General features: G+C 36.7%; 1 protein-coding gene across 1 annotated transcript in view; it reads right to left on the reverse strand.

The window, feature by feature from the left end:
* Positions 1-17,968, reverse strand: part of LOC140731095 (serine/threonine-protein kinase N2-like) — a 51,423-nt gene that overhangs the window by 23,719 nt on the left and 9,736 nt on the right. Inside the window, exons 3-11 of the mRNA XM_073052375.1 lie at positions 17,176-17,330; positions 16,233-16,362; positions 14,552-14,691; positions 12,738-12,945; positions 7,258-7,425; positions 6,901-7,010; positions 4,419-4,562; positions 3,546-3,621; positions 2,820-2,988 (exon numbers count right to left, since the gene is read on the reverse strand). Of these exons, the coding sequence (XP_072908476.1) occupies positions 2,820-2,988; positions 3,546-3,621; positions 4,419-4,562; positions 6,901-7,010; positions 7,258-7,425; positions 12,738-12,945; positions 14,552-14,691; positions 16,233-16,362; positions 17,176-17,330 (1,300 nt within the window). The remainder of the gene's footprint in view (positions 1-2,819; positions 2,989-3,545; positions 3,622-4,418; positions 4,563-6,900; positions 7,011-7,257; positions 7,426-12,737; positions 12,946-14,551; positions 14,692-16,232; positions 16,363-17,175; positions 17,331-17,968) is intronic.

The following is a 17,968-nucleotide window of genomic DNA, read 5'->3' on the forward strand; positions in this document are numbered from 1 at the left end:
ATATTATTACCAATGTATTCAAATATATCCTCTTCCCTGGGAAAAGGCATCACAATGGTGGAAATTACATCATCACAACATGCTAACATAAGCTGAACTATTGAGTAGTATCCCCAGGCATACAAATGTGGCTCTATTTCTCTCTTTCTGATCAATGGTGCTACGGTGAAATCTAATGCCTACCAAAGTTTATAGAGTCCAAAAGAAAAGGTATCAACAACAACCTTCTTGGTTTAGATTTTTTGATACTGGAATGTTTCCCCTATTCAAGGAAGCCAGTGAACACGCTGGTAAAAGTTGTAGAAAATACTACTTTATCAGTTCAAATTTGAACAGAAGTAATGTATCTTACGTAATGACCTGGTTAAGATTTTTACTGCTATGATGTAGGTATTTCATTTTATCAGTTCTGTAAAAACAGTGTGTTCTGCTTTCAGTATGTTTGGGTTTTCGGCTAAAGACAAGGGGCTATGTTCAACTTAGGAATGTTGTGTCAGCCAATCAGATTGGTGAAATTGGAAGAAGGTTCTAGAGAAAGCTGGGTGAGGAGAGATTTGTGAAGGACACTGGTGGGGCTTCTGATCTTTTTGGTGGGAGCTATGGATGGCTGCGGATGCTGTGGGAAGGATCGTTTCCATTGCACAAGGTGTTTTGTGCAAATGAATGGCTCCAGGGAGGAAGGGCCAATTCTCCCTGAAAGAGTGCTAGTTTGTTTGAGATGGAACGTGGTGTCTGCTTTCATGCAGATGGTGTCTGGAGCCCAAGTAAAAAGACAACTTCAAGATGAGCTCCAACGATGTGCACATTTAGACTGGTTTAACTATAATGGGCTTTTACCTTTTCCCCTTTTTCTTTTTCCTACAAACTGATTGATAAAACTGAAATTTTTAAAGACACTTTATAACGTTATCCGGTGTATGATTTGTTATTTCTTGCCAACCCTCAATTGTATTAACACAGCATTCGCTCAAATTGAAGTTTCTTTAATCAGAACATCACAATGTTCCTGTTGGGTTGAACCCCGAATTATACTGACCCGAGACACCTATTGTTTATGAAATGTGGCCTTCTTGCCGCTGAATCCCGTGACCATTAGCGGGGCTGGCAGCGAGCCAGTTTCCATACGAGCCCGGTGAGGGGGCCGTACTTACTTCTGAGAACAGTAGGTCAAGATCAACATAGTAAAATTGCACTGCATCTCAGTTGGGGCAAGCAAAGATACACTTCCTCCCAAATGGAACTGTTTCCTACCCAACACAATACACTCTGTATAATAAAAAAACATAGGATGGAATTTATTGGTAACCGACAAGATCAAAATCAATAACAAAACTGCTAATGATGTTTTGAATTCAAAGCAGCACTCCTGAAATCAGGTTTCCATTAATCATGAAGCTGGTATCCTCTAAACCAGGTGTTCCCAAACTGTGGACCAGAGATTCCTTGGTTAACGGTAGATGTCCATGGAATAAAAAAAAGATTGCTCTAAACAGTGGCCACCCTTTAACAGCAACACAGCTCAAAGTCCCCTAATGCTGGAACTTTTCCCACCCTAGTTACAGGCTTTGGAAGCTTGGGAGTAATTTAATTATTTCTTTATTGGCCACACAATCTTATAGTTTTCAAGTCCTATGGCACAGCTCTCATTCCTTCACTTTAAATTCTCCCATTTACAACAGCTTCAAGATTCACAATAAGCTTGACCCCAGGTCAGCTAAGCAAGTTCAGATGTTGCCCACAAATCCCTTCAAAATGAGCTCTTCATCATACTAATGCTGACATTTTGCTACACTCTAAAATTAGCCCAGAGAGGTCATACCCATTTGAGTTTAAATAAATGGGTTGACAGAGAGCCCAAATAAATAATAGCAAGATCAAGTGTCTGATCAACATATTGGAATTAAAAGGTCACATAGTGTCCCATTCGTAAACACAAAAAGAACAGCAAAGCTAGAGAACACAAGTGTTGCTCATATAAAGTGCAAGATACAAAACAAACACCTATCTCATTTCCTATCAATGTTTAGGACCCCAAATAAAGCTTTCACAAAAAGTAACCACTTACATTTTTCAGTTTCATATCTTGTGCATCTCTGATGATGTGTTGGGGGAATTGGAAGCAGACTAAGAGGTCATTCTACAGAACATCTGCATTTAGTTTGGTTGTGACCCAAAGAATTCATTAGCACTGGAGAAGGTCCAAAGGAAATTCACCATCCTAATTCCTGGGAATAATGGAGTTGCCCCATCAAGGAGAGGCTAGACAGTTTTGGGTCTGTATTTCATAGTGTTAAGAAAAATATGCTTGATCTTACTCAAACATAAGATCCCAAGGGGGTTTGACACAGTGAATGGCCATAAGAAAATGAAACATAGAGTAGTATATGTGGATTTACATGTGCTTTGAACTAAATTGGGAGTACATAGAAATTTTCTCTCAAAAGGTAAGGTAGCAAATCTCTGGAATTACCTGGCACAAAGTTGAAGGCCAGATTGTCAGATGTCTTTAAGATTGAGAAAGATAAATATTTGAAAGATTAAGGAATTGGTCATATAGGGAAATGGCACAGAGCAGGAGCTGACGCCAGCGTAGATTAGCCACGATCATACTGAACAGCAGGGCATGCTTCAAAGGCCTGGTGACATAATCTTGCCCATATTTTTTTTGTGCTCTTGATTTGTTTTTGTGTTTTTCCCTTTCCCAGATGATGCTTCCTTATAATGGTTGTGCTCATCATTTTAAATTGTTCTAGACCCATTTATTTTCTATTACCATTTTTCTCTATTTTCAACTTTTAAGACCACCTCATGCAACTTGCCTCGATTGTGGTGACATGGTGCTAGAATTGTGCACTGTGAAACTGGGATTGGCTGTAGGCAACGGTGGACTTGTTGTCATGGAGCTACATGGAGGCAGCATATTCATCATTAGGCGCCCCCACGTGGCAATATTGATATTCATCTGTGATGCTCTCAGAAAGTGTTTCCCTGTGGAAAAAGCAAAGTCTCCAAGTCAAGAACTCCTGTAGATTCACATACTGAACACTTCGAGCAACACCAAAGCTCCCAGCCCTCCCGTTCTTTTCCCCTTAATGCACTAGATTCTAATAGTGGCTTATCAGAAATGAACCAGAAAGCAAATGTCCAACATTTAAACGGCAACACTGTAACCAAGTGTAGTTAGCACAACACTTGACAGTGCTGGCATTTGGCAGATCAAGGTTCAATTCACACTGCTGTCTGTGAGGAGTTTGTATGTTCTCCCTGTGACCGTGGGGGTTTCCTTCATGTGCTCCTGTCTCCTCACACATTCCAAAAGATGCATAGATTAGGGTTAGTAAATTGTAAGGCATATGACACTTGCAGGCTGCACCCAGAACATCCCTGAACTGTGTTGATCAATATATTTCACTGTACATGCAACAAATAAAGCTAATCTTTATTCTGCTCCCATGTCTTATGGTCTTTATTTTTTAATGTAGTGTTTAAAAGTTATCGTTCTAAATTTGAGAGCTCAATGCTTGGAAATATTTGAAGGTACTGACCTTTCTGCTTGGGGAAAATTCGATTCTGACGTCGTAACTTTGGTCCTCGATTGATAGCAGGATTACAGAAGGTCACCTGCAACATTCACAGCTAATTGAGCTTTGAAGAGTTTTTTTTTTATTAACACTACAAATTAGTGCTTCCAATAACTTATGGAAAAAAAATTAAACTAGACTCTGGGCAAGTTTCATACTATGCATTTCAGAGAGTAGGTTAGTACTGCAGATGAATTACACAGATTCCAACCTCAACCACAACATTTTGGATTTAAGCAGAGCACAAGTATTCACCGTGCCAAGCACAATCTGGTGGTGGGGAAGGATCAGGAAAGGTTGCAGAAAGTTGTAAACTCAACTATCTCTATCATGGGCTCTCCCCAGCATCCAGGAAACCTTTAAAAGGTGATGCCTCAAAAAAAGCAGCATCCATCAAGAGGGGCCCTCATCACCCAGAACATGCCCTCTTCTCATTGCTACCATCAAGGAAGTGGTACAGGAGGCTGAAGACACACATTTAATGTTTCTTTCCTCTGCTATCATTTCTTAATGGATGATAAACCTAAGATCACTACCTCAGTATTTTGTTTCCCTTTCTTTTTGCCCACTTTTTAAAAAAAACTATTTTATATATAAAAAATACACACACATACATACACACACACACATTGTAATTTGTTGTTTTTACTACAATGCATTGCAATGATGCAAAATGACAAACTTCACAACATATGCTGATGATATTAAACCTGATTCAATCACAGTATGGGAGAGATATTTTTAGACTCTCCAGTCTATTCCCACATCTCTATCAATATAGCATAAACTCACTTGCCCATAATGGCAGACAAGCTCCAGGAAGAAAAACAAACTTACCTCTGCGGAAAGTACCCCCTGTGGCTCCAAGGATACAGTCATTGCGTGGCACTGATTGTCTAGAAATTCTTCAAGTCGTAGGAACTTTACCGCACATAGTTCTCGACAATCCCGCCAGTAAACAGCAATTTCCAACTCACGATTCTATGTGGCAGGAAACCAAACATATAGAAGTTTATGTTGCATCTGTATATTCTTTAAGCTGAATTTTAAACACTTTATGACAAAAAATAGAAATTCCATTGAAAGCAGCAAAAAAAAAATGGGATTGCAGGTTTACTTAATAGTTAATGTTTTTAAAGATTCCTTGCATTCCTATGTGACTGTACCAATAACCTTCATTTAAAAATATTTAAAAGCATATTGATGAAGTACATGGGTCTTCAGTAGCAGGTGGTTCTGTAACTAATCAGTGTAGTGAGAAGGAATGAGACCAAGAATCTGCTTTCTGAACACAAGAGGAATTTAAAAGCTGCAGATTTTATTATGGGGATGGCCTCATGGCTATAGGGCCAAGAATACTATTCTACTATTCCAGGTTCACTCTTTACTAACAGTTAAATTTTATATTGCACTTTCTTGACAAGTGAAGATATTTCTTGCACACATGCTGCACGCTTACACAGCCAATTGATTTTTGGCTTAATTTTCTTAATTCCTGCCCTACTTACAATAACAGTGACCACATCAAAGCACTTCAATGTTTTGGGATAGCCTCTACAAATGTTAAATCAAGTACTTTTTTTTTGCAAATTATTGAACTATAGAGATACGATCATTATTTTAATATGATGTTCTTCTTAGGCAATCTCTCAACGTCAAGAGCATCTTGCTTCTTGTCCAGTTTTGGAGATTCCAAGTTGACTAATGAATCCAGTATGAGAGCCACAGAAAAAGCAGGTTGCACCCGATTCAGCAAGTGTAGTTTGAGATGATTTCCTTCTTATTCCACATACACATGACCTGTGGATTTAATGTCAAGGTCCTCAATACTATCTATATGGTCTTCTTCCACTGAGTAGTCATGGAACAGATCTCCAGGAGTGAATGGTGATGTGAAAGCACACTTGTCCAGATTGAACTCCACCTGCCACTTCTCAGCCCAGCTTTGCATCCTATATGTCCTGTTGTTACTACAACAATCTTCTACACCATCCACAACAAATTTGTGTCATCTGCAAACTTACTAGCCCACCTTTCTACTTCCTCATCAAAAAGAGCACAGGTCCCAGAACAGATGCCTGCAGAAGACCATTGGTCAGAAATCTCTAGGCAGAATACATTCCATCTACTATCATAATCTGCCTTTGGGGACTGAGGAGTGTGGTGGAACAAAAAACTGAGAATACAGCTGCATAATTCGTTCAAAGAGATGTCACAGGTAGATAGGGTCTTAAAGAAAGCTTTTGGCACATTGGCCTTCATAATTCAATGTACTGAATACAGAAAATAGGATGTTATGCTGAAGTTGTACAAGACGTTGGTGAGGCCTAATTTGGACACCTACCAACAGAGTACAGAGAAAATTTACAAGGATGCTACTGGGTCTGGAGGACCTGAGTTACAAGGAAAGACTGAATAGGTTAGGACTGTATTCTTTAGAATGTGAAAGATTGAAAGATTTGATAGAGATATACAAAATTACTAAGGGTATACATAGGCAAGCAGGCTTTTTCCACTGAGATTGGGTGGGACTACACCAGAGATCATGGATTAAGGGTAAAAGGTGAGAAGTTTAAGGGGAACTCGAGGGGAAATCTCTTCACTCAGTGTGTGGAAAGAGCTGCCAGCACAAGTGATGCATGCTCGATTTCAATGCTTAAGGTAGGTACATGGATAGTAGGGATATGGAGAGATGTGGTCAATGGCAGTACGCAGTTTAAATGTCTTCACTACGGACTAGATGGGCCAAAGGGCCTGTTCCTGTGCTGTATTTCTTGATGACTCGGTAACTCTTAAAACATAATCGAGTTTTCTTTAAATGTAATTCAGCATTTTTTAAAATCCACTGTCTTCTTAGAGCAATGAACATTTAATGATATTCCATGAAGAAATTGTACTGTACTGTTAAAAACTTGAGATTTTTAAATACACTCCAGTTATTTACTCTAGAAGTGAAAACAACCTTTCAATCCAATTTACCTCAAGATCACCCACTTAAATAACAATCACTCCTCCTAGAACCAATTTTCTATTTGTTTTGTAGCCTATTAATAAATATCTTGTTTTCTTTACAATGCTACCACAACTAAACATCTAATTACCATTGTAATTTTGGAAAATCTCTTCTGTACTCTTTCCTGGCCCTAAAATTCTTCCCAAACTATTGTACACAATTTTGGACAATTTAACTGCAGTCAAACATTAATTTGTAAATGTTTACCATGGCCTTAGAGCTCTAACCAAAACCATGAATTCAAAATTTGAATCATGCTGGCTCAGAGGTAAACTGCTGTTCATATCAATAATAAAATATTGATACCCTGTTCAGTTCAATGCTGAAGGACTGGTCCCAGGCTTGATTCTTCACTGAACGCCAGTTTGCTTGTCCCACAATTCGATTGTCCAATTTCAGAACAGCACTCACTTCAGCTAAAGTTAAAAAAAAAGAATTAACTCAGTCTTCAATTTTATTCCTGTTTTCATGAGTAGATATTGTAAAGATATACGTGTTTATATATTGTATCACATAATCTAGGCAAAGGAAGGCTGGTAGTGGTGGGGACACTTTACCTATCTGGAGTCTGCATAGCAAAGGGCACACCCAAGATGAAGTACAAATTTCACAACCAAATGCCTCCCCACCACTAAAAAAAATGCAAAGTGACTAAATACTCACTACTTCGCTCTTCTGATTTTAAAGATCGACTTGTTGTATGACATCCAGCCCGTGTCTTGACAGATGACAGAGGTATTTCTGGACTAGCTGAAGCATTTCTCAACCACAAATAACCTGGGACATTTTCAAGAAGATTCTGGCATCCTATTAATTTCACTTCTAATGTTCCTGTGGAATTAGGTTAGGAAATAAATGTACTACATTACTTCTTGGAACATGTATGTTTTCTTTCTCAATCTTTTTATTAATATCAACATGATAAGATTAATACATAGTTATTAAGATTACAAAATTAAAATGAACATAAAATGATACACAAGCAATAAGTACAATATAGTTAAGTCTTCCCAAATCATGAGTGATAGAACTATCATATAAACAAAGCAACAACAAAAAAACTAGGTATATCATGTTGAAAAAAACAGAAAAGAGAAAGAGGAAAAAGAAATTATTGCCCCAAGAAAAACTAATCTAACAAACTAACCACTAACTAATAAAGAGAAAAAAAGGAAAAAAGGGAAGAATTTTTTTTTATTTTTAAAATGGGCAGTTTATAGTATCTATAAAAAGGCAAAGAATCATCAGTGTCCCCAACTCTAATCCTCTCAACATACATATAATCAAATAGGATTGGAACAAGGTCGAATTACATCATGTGAAAATATTGAATAAATGGCCTCCAAGTCTTTTCAAATTTAATAGAAGGGTCATATATGACACTTCTAATTTTTTTCCAAATTTAGACATAACATAGTTTGAGAAAACCAATGAAATATGGTAGGGGGATTAATTTCTTTCCAATTCAACAAAATAGATCTTCTAGCCATTAATGTAAGGAATGCAATCATCCGACAAGCAGAAGAAGATAAATGAATTGACTCTATCATTGGTAAACCAAAGATTACAGTAATAGGATGAGGTTGTAAATCAATGTTCAATACCATGGAAATAATATCGAAAATGTCTTTCCAATATTTTTTCAAAAGCAGACATGACCAAAACATATGAGTTAAAGAAGCTATCTCAGAATGACATCTGTCACATATAGGATTTATATGGGAATAAAAATGAGCCAATTTATCCTTGGACATATGAGCCCTGTGCACTACTTTAAACCATATCAATGAATATTTAGCACATATAGAGGATAAATTAACTAATTGAAGAATTTTATCCCAATTCTCAATAGGGATAGTAAGGTTAAGTTCTCTTTCCCAATCATTTTTAATCTTATAAAAGGCCTCTGAATGCATTTTCATAATTATATTGTAAACATTTGATATTACACCTTTCTGAAAAGGATTTAGTTCTAACAATTTCTCCAAAAATAAATCAGAAAATCGTAGTATACCTTTAGTCTTCCAAGCTGAATAAGCTTGGTCCATAATAGAGGGATGAAAAAAGAAATTGGATACAATAGGAATTGCTAAAACAAACTGATTCAACCCAAAAAATTTCTGAAATTGAAACCATGTACGTAAAGTGTGCTTAACTATCGGATTGTCAATTCGTTTATGCAATTTAGAAAGAGCAAAGGGAAGAGAAGTCCCTAAAATAGAACCCAATGAAAATCCTTGTACAGATTTAGTTTCCAGGTTTACCCAGTGAGGGCTAGGAGATAAATCCAAATCCCTTAACCAACAATTCAAATATCAAATATTAATTGCCCAATAATAAAATCTAAAATTAGGCAATGCCAATCCACCTTCGTTCTTTGACTTCTGTAAATACCTTTTACCTAATCTAGGATTTTTATTCTGCCATATATATGAGGAAATTTTTGAATCAACATTGTCAAAAAAGGATTTTGGAATAAAAATTGGTACCGCATGAAATATATATAAGAACTTGGGTAAAATAATCGTCTTAATAGCATTAATCCGACCTATCAGAGATAAAGACAATGGTGACCATTTAGTAAACAAACATTTAATCTGATCAATTAAGGGTAAAAAATTAAACTTGAATAACTCCTTATGATTTTTTTGTAATTTTAATCCCCAAGTATATAAAAAAAAGTCTAACTAATTTAAAAGGTAAATTTCCACAAATTGGAACCTGTCTATTTAAGGGGAACAATTCACTCTTATTAAGATTCAATTTATACCTGGAAAAATTACTAAACTGAGCCAATAATGATATAACTGCAGGAATGGATTTCTCAGGATCAGAAATGTATAATAACAAATCATCTGCGTATAATGATAACTTATGTATATCTATCCCTCGAGTAATGCCAAAAATGTTAGATGATTCTCTAATAGCAATTGCCAAAGGTTCCAGAGCAATATCACATAATAATGGACTAAGAGGACAGCCTTGCCTGGTACCCCAAAATAGATGAAAAAAGGGAGATCTTTGATTATTTGTAAAAACCGAGGCTACTGGAGTATGATATATCAATTTAATCCAGGATATAAATGTCGGACTAAAATTAAACTTCTCAAGCACAGTAAATAAATAATATGGCCATTCAACTATCAAATGCTTTCTCCGCATCTAATGAAATGACACATTCTGAGGTACTACGTGAAGGAGTATAAACAATATTCAATAATCTCCTAATATTGAAAAAAGAATAGCGATTTTTAATAAAACCAGTTTGATCTTCCGAGATAATCTGAGGCAATACCTTCTCCAGCCTGGTCGCCAATAACTTGGAAAAGATCTTGGAATCTACATTCAATAGAGATATTGGTCTATAGGATGCACAGTCTGTAGGGTCTTTATCTTTTTTCAATATTAAAGAAATGGAAACTCTATAAAAAGATTGTGGTAGTTTACCTAGTCTAATTGCTTCTTCAAAAACCCTGCATAACCAAGGAGAAAGAGTAGAGGAAAAAAACTTTTAAAATTCCACTGTATATCCATATGGACCTCGTGCTTTCCCGGAATTCGTAGAGGAAATAACACCTTTAATTTCTGCATCTGTAATAGGAGTTTCTAATATTAAAAGTTCTTCAGATGACAATTTTGGAAAATTCAATTTCCCGAAAAAATCAAGCATGGTATTACGATCATGAGGAAATTCGGAATGATACAGGGAGGTACAAAAATCTTGAAAAGATTTATTTATCTCATCATGATTAACTGTCATTTCACCATTCTGTTGGCGAATCTTAATAATTCGACATTTAACCGAAGCATTCTTCAATTGGTTAGCTAACAGTTTACCCGATTTATCACTATGTATATAAAAATCACTTCTGGTTTTCATTAATTGATTTTCAATTGAAGATGTAAGTAATAAACTGTGTTCCATTTGAAGCTCAACCCTTTGCTTGTAAAGCTCCTTACTAGGAGCAATCGAATATTTCTTGTCAATTTCTTTAATCTTATCAACCAATAAAAGAGTTTTCTTCTTAATACGTTTTCTCAAACCAACAGAATAGAAGATAATCTGTCCACATATATATGCTTTAAAAGTGTCCCAAAGTGTTCCGCAGGAGATTTCATCCGTGGAATTAGTTGAGAAGAAGAAATCAATCTGTTCCTTTATAAATTTAATGAAATCCGGATCTTGTAGTAAGGTAGAATCAAATTGCCATTGCTTAGTACTAAGAGCTTTGTCCATTAATTTAATAGAAAGTTTCATTGGAGCATGATCAGAGGTGGCTATAACATCATAATTACAACCAATTACAGATGGAATAAAACGAATAAAACTTTTTTCATTGAAAAAAGTAGTCAATTCTCGAGTAAGAATGATAGACATGTGAGAAAAATGAAAACTCTTTGTCCTTAGGATGTAGAAATCTCCAAATATCGAAAATCCTAATATCAGTCAAAAAAGAATTGATATAAGTGGCCAACTTATTTGGTAAAGTCTGAATGGATATAGATCTATCCAGCAAAGGATTTAAACAACAATTGAAGTCACCACCCATTATTAACATATATTCATTTAGATTAGGTAGAGAAGTAAATAAAGACTTAAAGAAATCAGGATAATCCACGTTTGGAGTGTAAACATTAACCACAGCAACCTTCTTATTAAAAAGTAACCCAGTAATTAACAAAAATCTACCATTCGGATCCGAAATAATATCGCGTTGAACAAATGTAATGGAGGAGTCAATAAAAATTGAAACTCCTTTTACTTTGGCATTTGAATTCGAATGGTACTGTTGATCCCTCCAAAACCTAAAAAAAATGCTGATTGTCCTCTTTCCTCACGAGTTTCTTGTGCAAAAATAATATGCGCTTTCAGTCTTTGGAATACTTTAAAAATCTTTTTCCATTTAATTGGATGGTTTAATCCAAGAGACAAAATTAATGGTCTGAGCCATATTTCTAAAATCAACCCTTTGGTATATAAAGAGTTGACCAAAGTATGAACTCATGCACCTGGAAGAGGAACAAAAATAAGTGGGGGAACCGGAAATGACGACACATCGGACATTTTAGTAGTTTGAAATCAGCCCAAATGAAAAAACCAGAAAAACTAATAAAACGACCAATAGAATTAGAAAGAAACCCCCCACCCACCACTCACGAAAAAGAGACCCTCCTGAGCCTAAAGGAGGCCAGGAAAAAAAGCGTAACACTAAATCTATCCCCATGTCTCCAGAAAGTGACTCCAAATATATAAAGGAGAAAAAAAAATCCACCCAAAATCCTAAAAAGTAATTAACACTATGCTAAAACAGACTTCTTAATATAATTGCTAGTAAAAAGAAAACAAAAAGAATATGAACACTGGTAACTTATAAATCGGGTTAAAACCCGAACAAATAAAAGTTAGAATGTGATAAGACATTATAGAACGAAGATGACAAAAAAAAGGCGAAATTTTAAAAAAAGCAAGTATTTTAAAAATGAAACCGCCATCTTAGTTACACAAAAAATGAAAAAAAAGATATATCAAAATGTTAAAAAAATTCACCTTCAGAGAATTAATAATAATGACCAAAAAATAAAATACAATGGTTAAAGTAAATTAAAAAGATTTATACGTCGATAAAGAAAAACTTTAATAGGAATATAAAATGTAAAATAAACCTACACCAAGAACTTCTTGGAACATGTATGAGTGACAAAATATTCTCCAAATCTATCAAACTATCAGGACAAAAGCACAGGAATTGTCATGGTACTTGTTTCTCTGGAAGAACACAGAGAAAGATTAGGAGACTTCCCACCAGCAGTAGATGGGGTGGGGGGGGGAAGAACCTATAATCTCAATTTCTTATGCTGCTCAGATCACAAACAGAATTGGGGCAACATAGTTAGCCTAACACTATTACAGTACAAGTGACCCAGGCTCAGTTCCTGGCACTGTACTTTCTCCTGGTGCTTCCTCTGGGTGCTTTGATTTTCTCCCACATTTCAAAGATTTAAGAATTTGTAGGTTAATTGGTCCAATGGGTGCAATTGGGTGGCATGAGCATCTCCAAATACATAAATTGAATAAATCCCATTAATATAACAGCAATCTTTCTCGTTGGCCATTTGGAAATGAGAAAATAAAGAGCCTCTACCTGTTAATGCTGCTGATTTAATGAAGGCCAAAGTGTGGTATGAAGCACCAAAAGGAGTTAGTTCCATTGATGGCGAATTCACAATTTTCAACTCTTCTTTGATAACTGCCTGGAGGTAATGATCATTAGGGAGTTCTCTTAGGCGACACTCCAGTGACATACGAAGCAGATTTATTTTTTGGGCTGACTCCCACAACTGTGATTGTGCCTGATGTGAAAACAAACATTTGTCAAAAACAATACTTATTTCACACTGAAAACTATTATATTTTAAAACAAAGTTAGTTTATGAATTGGCTTTTATGTTCAACTTATTCCTTGCCCATTCTGAAGGGAGATTTACACCGAGGTGGTAGTACTCTGCTTGCATTGATACCTGGGGTTGGCATCAGAAATCTTTCATTCTGCTCATTTAAGCAATGGAAGTGGTTGTCGCTCTTTCTGTCTGTCCAGGTGCATATCATACCCCAAGGCACGTCATGGGAGATTATCAGACCTTTGCCCTCAAGAGGGCTTTTAAAAACAACAAGAAATGGTGTGTTCATAAATAGCAAAATGAAATGGCAGATTTGTATTGCAGAATAAAAAGGACAGCATAACTGTGTATATTTATGTAAATAAGTTAATATGATCAGAGAACTTCATCACATCATGCAAGTATGTGTGCAGAATTGAGCAAAATAAGCACCTATGCTTGAAGTTCTCATAATTTGAAACTGTTATTAAGTAGAATTGACCAGTAGTATCCAGTAATTGACCTGTAGTATCCAGGACCCATTTTAGCAAGTGTTACAATGGATGGCTCATGAGGCACAGAGGAATAAATCTAAGATAAAGAGATTTAAATGAAGGCAATCACTTTGAAATTTGCCCATTAAGGAGAGCTTATGTAGCTAATGACAAGAAAGAGTGCAACTTTCAGAGGATGCTGTACAAATTTCAACTGAGGCTTGACAGGTGGAAAAAGTCATGGAGTTTTAGATTTAGTGGTGCAGAGACATACTGTACTTTTCATTATTTAAATAAATATGTCTATCTACTTGGTCAGGAAGATACAAAAGGTACCATATTATTTTTCAAAGTTCCTTGCACAACTGTTTGCCAAAAGATTTGCATATGTGCTCTAAAAAAATAATAGTTAATACAAAGCAAACCATAAAAATTTTCTAAAATGTTGGTACCATCAAACAATATTTTTGTTGATCATTTGGTTGTAAGAAAAGTTATTTTAGAATTAAGACAAACTGTCAATGTGATGCTTCATCAATTGGATTTTACATGCACACTGTATAGATGAAGAGACAATTCCTTCTTTAAAACCCCAAGTAACATTCAGCTACTTCCAGGCATAATTCCTTCCCACAAATCTTCCCAGAAAGGCAAATGTAGCACAATATTTGTAATTTAATTTGAAGGTGCAAAAGTAAATCTTCTTACATTTTTGCCCCAAGATAATTTATTGATTCTTTAGGTACTACCTATTCTTCTAGTATCATCCAAAACATAATTGCAACTTAAATAAAATTCCCACCATTTTGTCCTAATGAAGGGTCTTGGCCTGAAATGTCAACTGGTTATTCCCCATTACAGATGCTGTCTGACTTGCTGTGATCCTTCAGCATTTTGAGTGTGTTGCTCAATATTTCCAGCATCTGCAGAATTTGTGTCCCACTGCTTTCTATTTGTATTTCATTTCGTCGTTCAGATGAAAAGTATCTAACTAAAAATCACATTTTCCCACAAAAAATATTGATTTCCTGTACACTTGCTCATTCATTCAGCTCAAATGGTGCAACTGTTTAAGAATAACGTACCTCAACCAGAACTCTCTTCTCCTGGTCCTTCTTTCCATCTAGCAACTTCACTGCATTTTTTGCACCTTCTGCTATTGCAGACTCAACTCGAAGGTGATGTCTCAGTTCTTCAACTCTTAGCTCCAGAGAACTGATGTGTCCTTGGTTGGAACACAGAACAAGAAGATAATAAGATCAAATGTTAACAAGCAGCTCATTCCAACCAACTGCTCTATTTATTTAATATGGCGACCTACAGCAAAACCATTTTTTAAAAAATTTAAAATATTTTGGGATCTTGACGTCCTTTGAAATGGCAGCATTTTATGACCCATCACTTATGCCTTTTAGTAAGTGGTGGCGATCTGCTGCCTTGAACTGCACCAGTCTTTCCGATGGAGGCAGTTCCATGATGCTGTTGGGAACAGATTGAGCCAGAGACAATGGCTCTGAATCCTAAAAACCTGTCCCCATACAAGTCAAGCAACCATACATTTCTGATAAGTCCAACTGTTCCAAGTTCAAAGTAAAATTTATTATCAGAGTACATACTTGACACCATTTTGTACAGTCAACTGTCCTGTGGTACCCGAAAGCGAGGAGGCCAGTGACTACAGTACAAGGATGTTCTGCATAGGAGCCTCAAGAAAGCTGACATTGCCCCATCAACATTGGAGGATCTGGCTCAAGATCACTCACAGTGGAGGGAGTGGAGGGACGGCATCAGAAAAGATGTGGACGCTGCTGAGAACAAGCTCATGGAGGCAACAGAGGAAAGGCACAGGAAGTGCCACAACAGAGCCTCTGCCCCTGCTGCCCCCCAGGCCTCACCTGCTGAGTATGTGGCAAGCAGTGCCTGTCAGGGCACTCCAGGACTCGCATATCAAACCCTACTAACAGACCGGGGGGGGAAAGAGGGGGGGGAAAGAGGGGGGGGAAAGAGGGGGGGGAAAGAGGGGGGGGAAAGAGGGGGGGGAAAGAGGGGGGGGAAAGAGGGGGGGGAAAGAGGGGGGGGAAAGAGGGGGGGGAAAGAGGGGGGGGAAAGAGGGGGGGAAAGAGGGGGGGAAAGAGGACACACACACACAAAAAGAGAGAGACACACACAGAGACAGTTGATAATTGGTGATAACTGATCATGTTTGACACGGATGGAAATGTGAAGACAATGGAACTCCACTTTGTACTGATAGTATGATGTAATTATCACATTAACAATTAGTTAAACTAAAATTACTCTTGATGAGTAGCATCCTCACACAAGGAGGAACCTGAAACTTTACAATATGTGCAATTTGCTCATGGCATAAGAGGCACAAAATACTAGCGCTCCAAATTCTAACTATAACCTAAGCACCACTATAGTAATTTTCTATTACTATAGTAGTAAAATTAAACATTAAAGCTGATTTGATGGTCTCCTTTATTTCATGAAGGGACAATAAATTACTGATCACACCATGAAGAATTATTATAACTGGGCATTGGAGCACTGATTACTACTCTCCACCAGGAGTTTCAAAGCTCTTCAAGCCAAGTGTTCATCAACCGAATTTCTCAATGTCAGCTTTCTTGAATGTTTCTCAGCCACAAGGCGCAAATCCAAACTGGAACAGTTCCCACCCCCACAACATTGACAAATAAAGTCTCAAGTTCCATAAAATAGTTAAATTTTCTAACATGCATTTCCAATTTCACTGCCTACCTAGAGTTTCATTGGCATCAATGGGTGTTCCAATAGTGCGAGTTACTTTGACGATCTGCATTCTGATTATATCAATCTTTATTTTACTGTCCTGCAACATCTGCTGTGCTGCTGTTAACATCTTACGATCCTGGCAACAATCACAGAACAATTGTTTTTAAGTATATCATGCTGAGAGGAAGCAATTAACATTCAAATACCAGACTTCACATAGATATTTAAATGAATTTTGCTTCTTGCAGCTGTATTTAAGTAGAAACAATAAAGCAGCTTCTAGTGAATGCGCATAACAAGGAAAGTGGGGGTTGCATGTATAAATTCTTAGCCACTGTGCAGCAGACATCTTCTCCCGTCCTCAGAAAGAGGAATAAGAAAAGCAATCACAAAATCTCAGAGCGATCGATAATCTAGTCAGAAATGTTTTGTCATGACTGTCTTAAAGCATATAGCTGCTAAATCACTGAGACATGCATCACTAACACCAGGTGATGAAACAAAAATTACTGCTGGACTGACTAAGCTGACAAACCAATCTCCAAGCCAATAACAAAGCAACTATCACTTAATATTCATGTTTACAGAGAGCCAGATATACATCTTGCAACATTAAAATTATCATTCTGATTCTTTTGAAGATTCAAAAGTGTGGAATATTAGCTTCAAACTTAACTCTCTCCAATTTGGCAATCAAGGAAATCCTTGCTAACCTCATCACTTAATACCAAGTTTTTCTATTTTTTGCATCTTAACACGTTCAAGGCTGCAATTTAAAATAAGCATTTGCAGCCTTATTTTAAATTACATCCATTGACAAGCAGGTTGCCTGATCCACCCTGCTGCTAAAGTCTCCTCAAAGTATGAAAACTAATGGTGCAAGGTACCATTCTAAGTTCAGTCTTCTTCAGATGTCCCAACCAGATGAGTTCAAGAGCAGAGAGCTTACCTTTGATAGTCCATTTGAGTACATTTGGATCATGTTTTCAGCTCCCTGTTTCACCTTCATTTCAATATTTAGCTGTCTCTTTAGAGCTGCAATTCGACTGCCCAATGGAGTTAGACACTGCTCCCAGCAGCAGGAGTCTGGAGATAATTCACCATCTGTGGAAATTAAATGTTAGCCTTGGATACTTTGTTTATTCACCATAAACAGACTATCAGACAGATGAAAAGCAGCCAAAGAGTTTTTTTTAAATCTCTCATCCAAAAGAACTTAACATTACATTTCATTTTAAAATTACAAAGTTTTATGCAATATTATATTGTTAAACTTTGACTTTCAAAAAGACATTTAATCATCTAATCTGCTTGCCTACTGCAGTAGTTCAAACCTTGATAAAGATCCCACTGCATCTTTAATAAAAGTACAGAGAGCTTTTTCCAGAATCCTGAACAATACCATAGATGTTGTTTATTTCAACTCACTGGACTTCACGGTACCAATTGTGCAAGAAGAATTTTTAGAAACTTTTGAGGCAAGAAGCAATGCAAGAACTTTTCTTCCCCCAGTTGAAAACCATTATCTTATGAACAAGGGAAAATCTGCAAATGCTAGAAACCCAAGCAACACACACAACATGCTGGAGGAACCCAGCAGACCAGGCAGCATCTGTGCAAAAGAGTACAGTTGACGTTTCAGGCTGAAACCCTTCAGGACTAGGACTATCTTATGAAGTCTCAATGAATCTTCTTATCACCTCTTACCGCATAAATTGTGTTAAGTGTTTCAGTTATACTTC

The sequence above is a fragment of the Hemitrygon akajei genome, chromosome 7 (assembly GCF_048418815.1).
Source record: "Hemitrygon akajei chromosome 7, sHemAka1.3, whole genome shotgun sequence".
Lineage (NCBI taxonomy): Eukaryota > Metazoa > Chordata > Chondrichthyes > Myliobatiformes > Dasyatidae > Hemitrygon > Hemitrygon akajei.